The sequence below is a fragment of the Boleophthalmus pectinirostris genome, unplaced genomic scaffold, assembly GCF_026225935.1.
Source record: "Boleophthalmus pectinirostris isolate CB_2022bp ecotype Guang Dong unplaced genomic scaffold, ASM2622593v1 HiC_scaffold_23, whole genome shotgun sequence".
Classification (NCBI taxonomy): Eukaryota; Metazoa; Chordata; class Actinopteri; order Gobiiformes; family Gobiidae; genus Boleophthalmus; species Boleophthalmus pectinirostris.
In genome coordinates, this window is record NW_026571207.1 from 14,669,539 (window position 1) to 14,685,334 (window position 15,796).

Genomic DNA, 15,796 nt, shown 5'->3' on the forward strand with positions numbered 1-15,796 from the left:
AACAAGCAGACTTTAACACTTTTCTTGTCCACCCTAAAACTATTAGGATATTACTCCAAACTACTTAAATTGCATTGCATAATCTTAATCAACGTCTTCCTGTGATATACGCTCTTTACCAGAAGATGGCAGCAAAACAGTTGGACAAAGACAAAACATGTTGAAGGAGAACTGCTGTACACGCACGCTCCTGCACGCACACACACGCAATGAAACGCTGTTGTTAGAGGTTGTCTAACATAAACAGATTCTTTAATCTATTTTGTACTTGCCCAAGGACTGCAGATGGAGATTAGTCTGTAGCTAAATCAGAGCAGCATTATGTATGGTCAGTGAATAGGCCTTTTGGTTAAAACAAAAACAAATAAAAACCAGGCTACTTATGTTACTGATTTGAGTGAATTATTATCAGGACATACGTTGTTGTTTGTGGCCAGTACTTAACTCAATATATGTACAAAATATGTGTAAAAGATTTTTAGTATTGTTGGCCTGAAATTCAACAATACACCTGCCAATAGAGGTTGCTTGTTTAAATAATGTGTAATTGGACTTTTTAAATGCAAGAGCAGTGAGAGACTGACACGAAAGACTGACTTGTGGGAGACCAGTGTTAACTCAACAGGTAGCTCATGAGTCAACCAGAATCTATGTGGTTTTAAAAGTTGATGCAAAGGTGACCTGTTTATAGTCGTCCGTGAGAAGAGTATTTGTCTTATGCACAAAAAGAAACCTGCAATTTCTTTTATTGGATGGTGAAAGCTCCAGTGGATTACACTTTTTTTATTTGCAGCATATTAAAAGGAAAGTGCATGTAAAATGTAAAGAGTAGTTCTATTAGCTTGCAAAAATAATTACATATTTTTATTTATTTTTTGTTTTTTTTGAAAGATGTCTGTGCATTTCCCTGAATTAAAACAACTTGCTTTGAAAATCTTTAGAAGCAAAGTTGCCTCAAAAATGACATTTTATGCTTTGTTCTTTATTTTTCTGACAATTTTCACTGTAGATTCTCACTCATCCAAACTATGAATGAACACATATCTAATGTAGTCAACAAAACAAAACAAAAAAAAACTAAAATAAAATAAAATAAAAAAACCTCAATAACTAGAGGTTTTTATATGCCCCCTTTCCTTTGATAACAGCTTTGCACTCTTGGCATTCCATGACAAGGCACACTTGTGAAGTGAAAATCACTTTCAGGTAACTTCATCATGAAGATCATTGAGAGGTAAAAGGTTTGTTGAGCTGTTGACAAAGTAAAGGGAGGCCATGCTGAGGAATTGGAATATAAAATATGAAAAGCATTTGGCTTTTTTTTTTGCTACATCATTTATTTATCATGCATCATATCTGATGTCTTCTATAAGATGTAGTATGTAATCAATAATATAAATAAAGAACAACAATAATAATAAAGAAAAACACTGAACACTGAATGAGCAGTTGTGTTCAGCTTTTGACAGGTAGTGTATATAGTAAAACATTATTAAACAGGCCACTGGTCTTTCAAAGGAGGAAATGTTTCTTTTGCTGTGGTGATAAACTGTTTGTGGTGGTCTGAACTTTGAATGTAAAAAGTGGGGGGTGTGGAGTGGGAGGAGGAGGTGGGGGTTGAGGGTTTTACATGTAAAACTATCAGCATTTCAAAAACTCAGCATTTGACTTCAGCACAACCATTTAAAACAGGTAAGCAGTTTTTTTTCTTCTGATACCAACACTATCATTGCATTACGTTGTTATATGGATACTTTGCAGTGACATCACACTGAAGGGGTGCATGCATGTATGTCTATGGCAATGTTCATCCGTTACTGTGATGACAATCTATAGATGATCTGAAAGCTTTTGGCTGCAGTGCTCAGGGACCCGTCTCTGTGATCTTGTTACTCGGCTTGGTCAGGACGACCTTAGTTGGAGATTTTAAACAGAGCAGTGCTTCTAGTTAGCATCACCCCCAGCAAATATTGATGATGTCAGCTGCAAAGTATTAATTCAGTCTTAACTGTTAATAAAATTGATTTCAGGTTCTCATCTTATCGACAGAGAACAAAGATGAAGATACAAGCCGCCTTCTTGCTGTTGTTCCTGATGTCTGCCAGTGGCTTCCTTAAAAAACATAAAAACCCACTTACGCCCTACGGACAATTTGAAAAGTTTGTTAGGGTGCATATCATCAGTACTACAATGCGTGCCAATGAGTGTTTCAACATGCTCAAAACCTTAAAGATTAACGAAGAAGGCCAGAAATGCAAGAAAATCAATACTTTCATCCAAGCAACTGTACAAAATGTCACTGATGTGTGCAAGAAAGGAAAGACAGTCACAGTTAACCGTCAAACTATCCATAAAAGCAATGGACAGTTCAAGATCACTGTGTGCTCACTGACCAAGCCTGGCATGTTCCCCAAGTGTAAATATGACGGTAAGATCAAGGAGGCCAAGATCCAGATCAAATGTGCCGACATGAGCCTGCCAGTGCACTTCCATGGTGAGGCAGACTATGACTATGAATAACTGTTGTGGTATTAAAAGCATTGTGTATCTTGATGTGTAACTAACTGTGGCAAATTATCTTCTGTTTTGTTCTATGCAGTATCATGTGTATTGATTGGATTGTATGCCAGAGACTCTTAAAATGTAAATGTAATAAAATAAATATTGAATGTTGACTATGTATCTGGAGCAATAATCAGTCTAAATTACGCTGCAAGTTAAACGATGCGGTAAAGGCAGTGATAACTTAGCAATATGAGCAATAATAATAAGCAATTATTTAAAGAGGGTGTATTTAACTTCTGCTAACACATGGCAAGGCAAGGCAAGTTTATTTGTATAGCACAATTCGTACACAAAGTAATTCAAAGTGCTTTACAGAATAAGAAATACATTAAAATAATAATAAAAACAAATCAAAACATAAATAATCATGAAGATTAAAATTTAAAAAAAGAGAGACATAAATTGGAGAGAAGAGTGCGGAATGAAAACCTTTCAGTCATATGCACAGTCAAACAGAAATGTTTTGAGTCTGGATTTAAACAGCGTCACAGAAGAGTCTGTCTCACATGTTCAGGAAGACTGTTCCAGGTTTTAGCTGCATGAACCTGAAACGCTGACTCCCCTTGTTTAGTTCTGACTCTGGGCACCAGCAGGAGGCCGGTCCCTGAGCTCCTCAGAGTGCGAGATGGTTCATATGACACTAACATGTCACAGATGTACTTTGGTGCTCGGCCATGGAGAGACTTGTACACAAGCAGAGCTCTGCTTTAAAGTCTATTCTCTGAGGCACAGGAAGCCAGTGCAGCAGAGACCTGAGCACAGGACTTATGTGCTCATACTTCCTAGTCCGAGTAAGGACCCGAGCTGCAGCTTTCTGGATGTTCTGCAGCGTCTCACAGCTCGTTTGGAGAGACCAGTGAGCAGACCATTACAGTAGTCTAACCTACTGGAGACAAACGCATGGATAAGTTTCTCCAAGTCTACTTTAGACAGTAAACCTTTGATTTTTGCCATGTTTTTTAGATGGTAAAAGGCTGCAGATGTTATTGATTTGATGTGGCTGTTAAAGTTCAAGTCTGAGTCCATTATTACCCCTAGATTTCTTGCCTGATTTGAAGGTTTTAGAGAGAGAGACTGAGGAGGTGACTGCTGACACTGTCCCTTTGTTTCTGTGGACCAAACACTATGAATTCAGTCTTGTCAGAGTTTAGCTGGAGAAAGTTGTTTTGCATCCACACACTGATCTGTTGGATGCAGTGACAAAGTGAGTCCACTGGTCCATAGTCTCCTGCTGCCAGAGAGACGTAGATCTGAGTGCCATCTGCATAACTGTGGTAGGACACATTATTGCTGCTTATTAACTGGCCTAAAGGCAGCATGTAGAGATTGAACAACAGGGGGTCCAGGATTGACCCCTGAGGCACCACACAGGTCAGGGCCATGTGACCTGAGACACAGTTTCCAATTTCAACAAAATACTTCCTGTCTTCTAGATAGGACTTGAACCACTTTAGTGCAGTACCAGAGATGCCCACCCAGTCCTCCCACATAATACATTTAGATCAGCATGTTACTTTTTATAGTAATAGTTTAAAGTTGATAACTATATATTAACACATCGTGCTTTTGTATATTTATCATGTAGGAGCATGGGTGATGTGCTTATGGGCTGAGCATTGGACAGAATCTTAAAGCCAACCATAAGGAGGGTTCAAATGGGGCCTGGGACAGATTGCAAGATGACTGAAACATGCATGGATAACATCTTAATACATTTTGCATAAAACCTCCTCTTTAATACTGTCAACATAAAGCTTTTGTCACTTGTAGATTTACTCACATCAGAAACTAAACAGAACATTTACTGAAGATTACAGTTTCTTTTTAAAATAAAGTAGACAAAAATAAAAAGTATAGTGCTATTTAAGGCCATATTCACACCTGCAGACTCGAGTCCATTTAAAACATTATTAGAGTTTGGTTCCCCTGAAAGTCCAGACTTAATTTCAGGTGTGAATAAAGACAAGTGAACTCTAATTCAGACCAAACAAACAGACCGAGGTTGATGTGGGTCTCGGTCTGCTTCCAAATGGACTCTGATGTGGTTTGCTTATGGTCTGCATACACACGTCCTCAATCTGACACAAACACAAAAAACATGTGCCTTTTTGGTCTTGACGAGCCACCGTCAGGATGTAGGATGTGTTCTGGTGTGTTGAGCATCTGCAGAGAGCCCACGATCAAAGGGCCTGTTCACCACGAGCGCTGAGGGGGTGTGGGCTCTTCACGTGTGAGTGTGAATAACCCACAGAAATTACAAGACTTTAAATTGTCTTTCCTAACATGACTGAGGTCCACTATGAGAGAGCAATAGTGGGCCTCAGTCTGCAGTACATGTCCACATAAAAGCCACAGGCCACTCCTTTGAGGACAGTGAGATACAGATCATAGCCAGAGAAAAGAATCTTTTTGAGAGGGAAGTTAAAGAGGCTGTTTTTGTTAGGAAAGACAATCCATCCTTGAACAGAAATGGAGGCCTCAGACATCATCTGTCTCCCATTTACAACTCCATCCTCAGACCTAAATCAAGAACAAAAACAACAAAAACAATAGAAATAGCCAGGTCAGGTCCAGAGGTGTGAAAGCACCCATCATAGGCCTGAATGATTATACTAATATTACTTTTTTATAGTCCATTTGCCAAAAGCGCACTGAGAATATGATTCAAACCAAGTGAAAAAAATTAAGTCAGAATCAAACAAGCAATGTAGAATTTTATTTATTTATTTTTTTGCATGGATTTAATCAAAGTCTTCCTGTAATTTACAGCCTTTACCTGAAGATGGCAGCAAAACAGTAGGACAAAAACATAACATGTTTGGAGAACTGCTGTCCACAAACCCACAAGCACCCCCCACCCCACCCCTCCCACCCCTGTTGACACATGGCACTATCATGTATATTGTATGTGTATATACTAAATTCTTGTTGTATTAGATATTTTGTGTCATTTATTATTCATTAGAAGTAAAAAGAAATTGCATCTCAGTCTTTCTCCTGTCTGGAACAAATGAGGACAGCGATCACAAAGACACAGAGAGCGAGAAGAACAGCCAGGATAATGACGACACCAGAGACATGATCTGAAACAAGATGACACAAGTAAATTAAACATTGTGGGTACTACAAACTTTTTTCCAACTGTAAAATCAAATATAAATCTGTAACACCATATTTTTCTTGTTAGTCAAATATTCAGGTCATGTTAGTGAAAGTCAGTTAAATGTGCCCTATGTAACTTTTCTGGTCTCTATCGAGATGTTATTGCATGAATGTTCCAGGGTTTAATCAGTTACTTTTCACTGCTAAAAATGTATATCTTGAAAAACATGCATCCTCAATGTGCACCCGATTGTCTTTCCACAGATCTAACCTGTAACTCTGTCCATGTCACCTACTTGTCTCCATGGAGATAGATAAGTTTAATGCTTTTGGTGACACATTCCAGGCAAAGCAATAGCATTTCCATAGAAAAGAAGTGATATATTCCCCACTAAAAAAAGTAGTGCATCTTTAAAACCAGAGGACTTTAGATAGGCATAAGTTATAATGTCGTCTGTTCACTGGATGCAAAATATACAGTGTTATGTCTGTAACTGGGCTTTTATTTAAATCTACAAACAATTATTTGGTGAGTGTAAAATGTGAATTTGGATCTGTGCGTTGTCAAACATCACAGTTTGAACTTGGAAACAAATCGTTTAGGGAATAGCAAATAAAATGTAATCTTAACCAAGGATTTATAGTAACTCAACCAGTCTTTTTACTTACATATGTTTATCTCCACTTTGGTCCCTGGTCCAAACAGGACATGTCCACAGATGGCCACAGCGCAGTAGTATGTCCCAGTCTGATTGACGTCCTGTATAGTTGTGGAAAGACTGTAGACACATGTCCTCTGGCTCTGCTCCTCAGTCTGCTCTTCATACGTGTAGATGAAGCTGGCTGCAGATTCTTCTGGTCCAGATTTGAACCAGTGCACATTGCGTTTAGAAGGACACTCAAGTGGAGAGTAGTTCTTGGACACAAGAGAACAGCTGAGATGCACGGGACCTTCTAGAGGAGCTGAAGCCCGTGGGATTTGTTCCACATAGAAAGTGTGGTGCCCTTGGTCTGTAAATCATTAAAATGGAATTGTTAAAAAAAGAACAGAAAGAACATGTAACTAAAGATCTGAATTTCAAAAACTTACCAAGAATAATCAAAAGAGTAGTGTTAACAAAACTCATTTTGTATGATGATCCTGCTTGGCAAACATAAGTGGCTGCATCTTCTCTTCTCACATTATAAATTGTGAAGGTATACACATTTTCCTTTGCTTCTTTAATTTGATTTATTCCAAATCTTGCATTGTTGAAGTTTTCTTTAAATGTTGTTTTCTCATAGGATCCATCTGCAATGGTTTGGACTGGTGATTCCAAACTCATTTTGTAGAAATAAAGCAATCCGGCTTCACTCCTGTCTACAGAACAGGACATAGTGAAAGTATCTCCAGGATTGAGCATGGTCCGAGTAATCTGGTCATCTCCACTGGTCTGACTGAGATCTGAAAAAGAGGAGAAATCAACAGTTATAACCATTGTTAAACACTTGAATGCACCATACTGCTCATAAAATTGCCAGAGTGCTTACACAATAAAATGACAAACAAACAAGACAGATGTCCAATCATTGCGGTGAGACACACTTCACTGACACCAAGTAGAGATGTAAACTAAAGCAGAAGCATCAACTCAACATATTACGTAAGACATAGCCACTCATTGCTGTATATGCGTTTCAGGCTCCACCCCACTATTTATTATGAAGCTATTTTTTTGTTATAGCACAACACAGATATTAAAATGAAAGTAGGTCCACTTGTTTTTGTTTCAACTTGCTTATAATATCTTATTCCAGAATGTCTCAAAATTTGCATCAGTTACACAACAGAGAATATTCAGTAGCTCTACAGACTTTGGGCCAAACCTCAGAGCAGCTTCAGAGAGAGGTGGGTCTGGCTGAATGACCAAGTTGTAGTAACTGGCAGAGATGAAGAATTTCGCATTTATGAAAATCTATGGGTTGGACTGCCCACGTGTCTGTAGAGGAATGTTCAACAGTTACCTCGGTGACACAATGCACAGATTAGGAAACACAGCTTGATAAGTGTTTGGATTGCCTGAAAACAAAATAAGACAAAAGCCAAACAACATGTAGGCAGACTAATAAGAAAGGGTTATTCAAATGTGTGAAAGAAACAAAACACAACTCCAGGTATGTTTTTGAGAAAGTAACAACATTATAACAATATTCTAAGAGCTAAGTGAACACGCAAAACTGAACAAAATGGGATATTCTAAAGTACATTTCTCCTTTCACAAATTTTGAATATATTTCTGAACATAAGGATAAGGAAGGAAAATATATCTTGGTCATAGGTAAATTGGATGGTACTCTAGTGAGCCTGTTACATGTGTACATGCCACCTGCCAGTGACTGGTCATTTTATAAACATGTACTTGAAACATTGACAACTAAATGCCAAGGTATCCCAATATGCAGGGGTGATTTCAACATTAGATTGCACCCTAGAATGGATAGTTCCAATGGAAGATCAGTTGCTAAAAATACCAGTGGAAAAGTGAATAATTTTATGAAGGAGCTAGGAATAATTGACACATGGAGGGAATATAACCATACAGTGTGAGAATATACACATTATTCCTCAGCTCACAATGTTTATTCTCAAATAGACTTCTTCTTAATGTTCAAAACTGATATGAATAGAGCAGGGAGGTGCGAGATTGCCACTTGCGCTATATCAGATCATGAACCTGTATATTTAACACTTAACTTTAGCAACAAAATAAAATCCACTCTCTGGAAATTTAATTCATATATCTTAAATGATTACGATATTAAAAACACTCTGAAAAAAGTAATGATGAGGTCTCTCCTGCAATATTATGGGATGCATTAAAAACTGTAATTTGTGGCAAAATAATGGCAATCTTTTTACAAAACAATGATACTACATGCAGGGAGGAAAGAGTTCAAGCTTCTCTCTTATAGACTGAGATAACAAGAGGCAGAGAGGACAATTCACAAAATTAGACACCCAGTAACTAATAGAATAGAGACTTGCCCCAACAAAATACAAGAATGCTTTGAGGAGTATTACAGAAAATTATACTCTCAGCCTCAGTTAGGAAACAGTGAAGAAATTTGCCAATTTACCAAAAGTCTCTGATGATCAAAATTTTTACTTCTATACTATGTAAAAGGTTGGAGACAATTCTTCCAGAACTCATTAATAAAGACCAGACTGGTTACATTAGACAAACAACAACATTCGAAAATCATTATTAATTACGTTAATTACATATCAATAAATGTAACTTGAAAACACTCTTGATAAGTTTAAATGCTGAGAAAGCATTCGATACGATGATTTTTGTACAAAGTAATGGCTAAATTTGGCTTTGATCCTAATATCATTGACACGGTTGCTGCTCTGTACAACAGGCCAACTGCAAGAATATACTTTTATTTGCTTTATATATTGAACCCTTAAGCCAATTTATAAGACAAAGTACAGAAATGAAAGGAATTGTCCTTAAATCAGGCTTAGCTCTATTTGTGGATGACATATTGTTATTTCTGACTGAACCCTCACAGTCTCTACCAAAACTAATGTGGGTGTTGGATAAATATGGTTTTCTTTCAGGGTACGACAAAACTCAGCTGTTGAAATTTAATTACAAACCACCAACCAGGATAAAATGCATATAAATGGAAATGGGACTCAAATAACATTAAATATTTAGGGGTTGTTTTGACGGGAGATTTATCTGAATTTTTTCATGCAAATTATGATTTTCATGTAAATTCTGAAATCTTATTTGTCACAGATTTGGAGTCATACAAACCATGTTTTTGGGTCTAAATTGATGTTTACTTTTGAGTGTTTATACTTACATACAGCATACAGCCCTATTTGTAGCAAGCAAAAGCCATTACAAGAAAATGGCTGAGGGTGGATCCTCCATCAATAAAGGAGTGGATAGAAATAGTCTATGAAATTTATGTGATGGAAAATCTGTCTCTCACCCTTCAGAACCAAAGGGACTCATTTTATGAAACATGGACAAAATGGACTGAGTATGTGAAACCTATTAGATCAGACTGTATGTGAAAATTAAAACTGTAAACATATCCCAATTGATATTTCAATAAAACAATTGTAACGGCACTCTTCTCCTCTGTGTTTTTTTGTTAAAAAAAAAAAAAAAAAAAAGGCCTACAGCAATGTGCAGCTTAATAATAATAATAATGATAACATTCCCATTGTCTGGACAGTAAAAAACTTTAAAATTATCTTTACAAACTCACAAATGAGTCTTTTTATAACAAGATTAACCAATGCGAGTAAGTCTAAGTACAATATTTGTTTGGCTCACAAGAAATCACCATGTGCAGGTCTGCTCAGGAAGAGGAAGTGAGCCTGTGAACCTTTAAACTTTATGGTCTCTGTAATGTGACTGCCACATGATCTACTCACTACCACAACAGCCAAATGCTGATTTTAGCTAATTTGAAGAAACTTAAACATTGAACGAACTCATACCGTACAGTTAAATAGCATCTAACATTATGAACATCTAAACACAATTTGTATATAAATCTCCAAGCAACACAACCGTGTTATGCTGGTTATCCTCCGAAGGTCTTTGAACCTGAAATTTTGAAATTTATTTATTTATTTATTTATTTATTTATTTATTGGAAAAACAAATGGAAATTTTACTTCTAGTACCGGAGCAGGTGATCACTGTTAAGATCCTTTATATGGGACTGTAACTATATCAGAATAGTGAATTATTTAGATATATAATTTATATATTAAACTATAAAAACTTGCATATTAATTATGCATGTATTTGACCGTTAAAGTGAAAAATATATAACCTCATATGTTTTTGCTGTCCTCCCTTTGTAAAACAAAAGCCATCTGCTGTTTACAGTGTGTTTTGGCGACGTTAGTTCCACTGTTACCACATAAAGACAAGTACAAACCAATCAGAGAAAGCTCCTCCCTTTGATCTCATTATCATAAGACACAGACACCATTTGACATTACACTTCATACAGTGAAGTATAATATCAATAAACTACAAGATCCAGAAAATGTGGACTTTATTATACACAGCCCTTGTCTTCCAAGTGGCCCGTAAGTATTGACACTTGAATAAGATGTTGTATCTGTCCCTTGTTTTTGTAACTATATTTGTGTTGCAGGATGTACAGACAGCAATTTATTTGTGACAAGATTTTATGACCCTGGAGAAACAGTGACTCTCAGATGTCCACGTTCTGTCAAATTTCCAGAGTCACCAACGTTTCACTGGATCAGAGTTCTTTCTGGAAATGTCCCAGAATTTTTAGGAGGAACTTTCTCATTTGAATATAAAAGTGTTAACACGAAACCTCACACTGAGACAAAACAAGGAGATGGAACATTTGATCTGATCATACTTCAGTCTACTCTCAACGACACTGGATTTTACTACTGTGTGAAAGTAGAAGACCTTAATATGGAACTAGTATTTGGAGTATTTCTAAGCAATAATGGTAAAAACTAATTTGCATAATATATATGTATTGTATAACAATACAATATGATTATAGTTGTTGCTTTGCTCTTCAGAGCCAGCCTCTCGTGTGAAAGTGGAGAGTCCAGATCTTTCTGGTCCTGTGGACTCAGGAGACTCTGTGGATCTTCAGTGTTGGGTCCAGATGGAGAATGCTCAGTGTTTTGAGGAGCACATGGTTTTGTGGTTCAGGTCTGGACTGAACCAGTCTGGTGCTGGTTTAGTCTACACTCAGAGGAACAGCTCTGCTCAGTGTAAGAGGAGCACAGAAGATCCTGGTCCTCACAAATGTCTCTACACTTTGTCCAAAACCATGAGCCCCTCTGACACTGGGATGTACCGCTGTGCTGTGGCAGCCTGTGGACTCATTATGTTTGGGAATGGGACTAAAATCACTGTCAAAGGTATTTGTGAGCATATGGTGTGTGTATGTCTGTGTCTGTGTAAAACATACTGTTTATTACAGAGGAAACATCACTTTTTGAGAAAATCATTCTCATCTCGCTGAGTGTTGCTCTGACCATCAGTATCATAGTTATACTGGTGCTCATTTATTTCATCAAGAAGAGGACTGGACAATGTTTCCATGGTAATTCAAGTTCCCAAATTCTGTCAAAAAGTATGCCTCGAAAAAACTTAAATCAAATTTGTCAAAATGTACTATTTCTGTTTTAGTTGGACAAAATTACACTGATGAAAGAGTCAGTGATGAACATGCAAGGCAGTTGGTAAGATGCACTGAATGACAAATATGAATACATAATACATACAATACATAATACAATAATACATTTTAAATGAAGTATTTTTCACAGGGAGATGTTGCCCCCAAGTACAAGAGTAAAACTGACAGATCCCAGCGCAGAGCAGTGAAGACAGAGGAAAAAGTGCTCTACTCTGATGTGAGAGTTCCACAGTAAAATTAAGTCATTAAGAGTTCATCCATGTACTTAAGGCCACTGAGCCATTCTGTATTATTCCATCTATTTCTTATAAGTAGACTGATTCAATCTTGTTCCTTGTTATTATGATAAAATGATAAACATGTTTTTGGTTAATTAAAATTTAAATTTTTTGCCATAGTATGTAGTAGTGTGTAATTTAAGATAAGGGGACATTAATTTGTCCCACAATGGAAAAATTCAAGATTTATGCATATTGTCTCAAGTAAATTACACTACATTAAATATATTGAAAATATTTATCAGTTTTTTTAATTTCATAATGGCATGGAGCAACGGCTCAGCTCCAACCTCTTGTTGCACCTTCTGGTGCTTTCTCAACTGGTTCGCCTGTATTCAGCCTCACATGTGTAGTTTTATGTATTTTAGCATTTTAGTACGTGTATGTGTGTGTGTGTGTGTGTGTGTGTGTGTGTGTGTGTGTGTCTGTCTGTGTGGGTGAGTGAGTGTGACTTTTTTTTTTTTTAAATATGAAAAGTGCTTTATAAATAAAGTTGGATTGATTGATTGACTGATTCAACTGATTCTAAGGCAGCTAGCAAAGAAAAGAGTTTCAGAGGAAAGTTTTCCACCAGTCAACCTCAGACTGTGCAGACAAACCAAGCAGCAGTTTCACAAAGAGAAGACTAACTCACAAAGAAAAGCACATTCTTTTTAAAAATGGCAGTGCAATGTCTTGGTATGTTTTTTTTTTTTTTTTTTTTTCAACATGTCCTCCAAATGCATGGGAAATCTAATTGTGAAAGTGTTTACGTAGCAACACATGAAAATTACACTGGCACCGCAGCTGGGACAAACCACAACTTCCCATCCACCATGTGCAAAGTTGTCATGGTCTCTTGTGTTGCAAAGTCATACTTAGTTTACTATTTCTCACTCTGTAATGTTATTCAGGATATACATTTTTGAGTAGTTTTATTAAAAGGATGCTTTGTGTTGCTGTTGGTTAAATTAATCAGTCATGAAAATGGTGTACAACAAACTATGTGACATTTGCTCTCTCTTTTATCAGTTTGAAATTTCAGTGGGAAAAAAATAAGATAAAATTATTTCAAGCAGAAAACATTTTTGGAGTAAATACATTTCGCCTCAAGTGATTCAACTCCCTACTTCAGTTCTGACCCAGCTCTGACACAAATACTGTATCTCTCTGAAGGGAGGAGCTAGCTAGACTGAAATTATTCTGAATTTACATGGCCCACCTGCTCCAAACCTAAAACAGAATATGTACTGTAGGTCTATCAGGTTCCTTGTTCTTGGTTTGTGTAGGGTGACCAGACATCCTCTTTTCCAGAGATTTTCTAGATTTGGTAACTTTGTGTGGGTCACTTTTCTTTGTTTTAGCATCAGTCTTGGGTCAAATAATCAGATACAGCCAGTTCAACCAGTGTGAAATCCAAAAACCCTATCATATTCACAGATATTGTTCATGGCTGTGTATTATCATCACCAATCGTATATATAGATCACTAACATCACTTGTAACAGTGCAGTCTAACCATGCTCTACTATGCAGATGATATGGCTCTTGAAGCTAACATCAGCAAATCAAGTTGCTCATGACTTGGATAGATAGTTAGAGCTTGATATCAAAGAAATCCCAATGCAAAAAGGTGAAGGCAGAGGAGTTTGTGGATGTTATGAAAAAGTACAGACAAAACCTGACCATTACTTTTACTGCATGATCTTGTTGATTGTAAGATTCTAATTGTAATTTTAGTTTTAGTGGTACAGTTTAGTTTGCTTAATTTTCATGTGCTCAATCATTACATAATGGTAAATGAGTTTAGACTGAAAGTGTATATAAATAATAGTCTTGTAACTCAGTAACCTGTAAATTTCCATTATTTAGGATTAGGGTATGTTTACACTTGTCCTAGTATGGTCCTGGTTTGAGTCCGTTTGAGTCGATTTGGAGTTTACAGATTAATAAGCCAGAAGCCTTGGCACTGGAATTTCCCCTTTCATAGAGACCAGCTTAAACAGTAAAACTGGGCTAGAAGTCATAGTTGCTGAAGTGAAGCGGATAGGACTGAGGTGAGGTGAGTGAGATCACAAAAGCATGATGCGGTGGGTGTTATTCAGTTACTCAGCACCACCACATTCTTCTGTTTAAATAATATTAACTTGAAATAATGTTTACTCTAGTACATTCTTTGGCCATTTGGACATTTTGGCTAAAGAACAAACAATATCAGATGAGTAAACAACATGCAAACTCAAACTAGTCACTTTAACATTATGTAGAACTTTCAGTGACATCAGGAAGTCAACAGCAGGCAACTCAACCACAACACAGCTCTGTGTAGAGAGAGAGGACAGGTGTGGTTTTGCTGCACTAAGCTGTAGTGATGTTGATCTGTCTACAACAATGGCCCACAATCATCATGAAAATGCATAAGTTCAGATGAGTGTAAGAAGTTTTATGTGGAAAAAGCAGTAGTCATACTTTAGGCTCTGTCATCTTCATCCTCACAGCAATTATTCTAATGGGTCTTTACATGAAAAAAGACATAATAAATGTGTTATGTCTTCTAGCACCGGGGAGTCTATGGCCCGTGGGCCAAATGTGGCCCTCAGACCACATTTTATTGGCCCACTGAACTGGTCCAGTTGATCAAAGGTGGAACTTTAAACAGCCAATGTAAGTAATTCTACCACTATAACCTCAACAACATCACGCTGCACTGCACAGACCTAAAATTCATGTTTCAAGCCTTATTAAAGGTTCAGTGGCTATTTAAAATACACCCATGAAAGATCAATGCTCTGTGGCCCTTTGCTTCAAATATATTTAGTGCCAACCCTTATGTCTGTGTTGCATGATCCAATATGAATTTGTCTTTTTTTTTGTTTAAGATGGCACATGTTTTGCTGCACGACCTGAGCTCTGTTTGACTCATTTGTAATGTTTATTTTTTGTCTTTGTATGTTATGTCATATCCACCGCTCAAGTTTCCAGATCATAACATTATCTCACTACTTCAACTGTACAAACAACAAATCAAGAAAAAAACGCCGTGTGCTACAGTGTCCCACAGTGGTCTGAGATAGCCATTGCATGTCTCCAGGATTTGCTGGCTTTCACAGACTGGGAGGTGCTTCAGGGGGACATTTATTACAAGGCCTCTGAGTCTAAGAACTTAAGCACTGGTACTTGCATTCCTGTCAAAACAATTAGGAAATTTGCCAATAGAAATCCTTATGTTATCCCTCAATTGACTGATATGAAATTGGAAAATTGTGAGGCAGGGGCAGATTGGAAACGGAGGTCTCTAATATGAAAAAGGACAAAGGAAGTATTGCACAAGGTATGCACATTATCTGGATTCAAACCCAAAGCCAGTGAAAAGACAGTCACAGACTCATTACAATTTTTGGGACAACTCAGTGCATTCTCTGCTCGATTTGATGATGTGGATTATTCAGATGACAGTGGAAGACTCCTGACAGCACTTCCACCTGCTAACCAGGATGAATCACTCCCTTTTGCAGTGGAGGACGTGATGCTTCAGCTCAGCAGGTGGAGGGCAAAGTCTCCAGTCCTGATGGCATTTCAGCTAAGGTGCTGAAGAACTGTGCACAGGAATTCTCTCCTGCTCTTCAGTCCCTGTTCAAGGAAGTCTTTTTCACTGC

General features: G+C 37.3%; 2 protein-coding genes and 1 long non-coding RNA gene across 3 annotated transcripts; 2 read left to right on the top strand and 1 right to left on the bottom strand.

Moving 5' to 3' along the window:
* Positions 1-1,217: 1,217 nt before the first annotated feature.
* Positions 1,218-2,520, top strand: LOC110153686 (ribonuclease pancreatic-like). The gene is made up of 2 exons (XM_020917602.2): positions 1,218-1,234; positions 2,031-2,520. Exons 1-2 carry the CDS (start codon positions 1,218-1,220, stop codon positions 2,518-2,520), a joined length of 507 nt encoding a protein of 168 aa, XP_020773261.2.
* A 2,895-nt stretch (positions 2,521-5,415) lies between these two features.
* On the bottom strand, positions 5,416-7,290 carry LOC129410615 (uncharacterized). Its single transcript, XM_055159116.1, has 4 exons — positions 7,198-7,290; positions 6,758-7,111; positions 6,337-6,678; positions 5,416-5,648 (listed from the first exon to the last, which is right to left on the bottom strand). Exons 1-4 carry the CDS (start codon positions 7,235-7,237, stop codon positions 5,551-5,553), a joined length of 834 nt encoding a protein of 277 aa, XP_055015091.1. The 5' UTR covers positions 7,238-7,290; the 3' UTR covers positions 5,416-5,550.
* Positions 7,291-10,650: 3,360 nt separating this feature from the next.
* Positions 10,651-11,185, top strand: LOC129410617 (uncharacterized). The gene is made up of 2 exons (XR_008632931.1): positions 10,651-10,777; positions 10,846-11,185. It is a non-coding gene; the product is annotated as an uncharacterized LOC129410617 (long non-coding RNA).
* Positions 11,186-15,796: the final 4,611 nt, after the last annotated feature.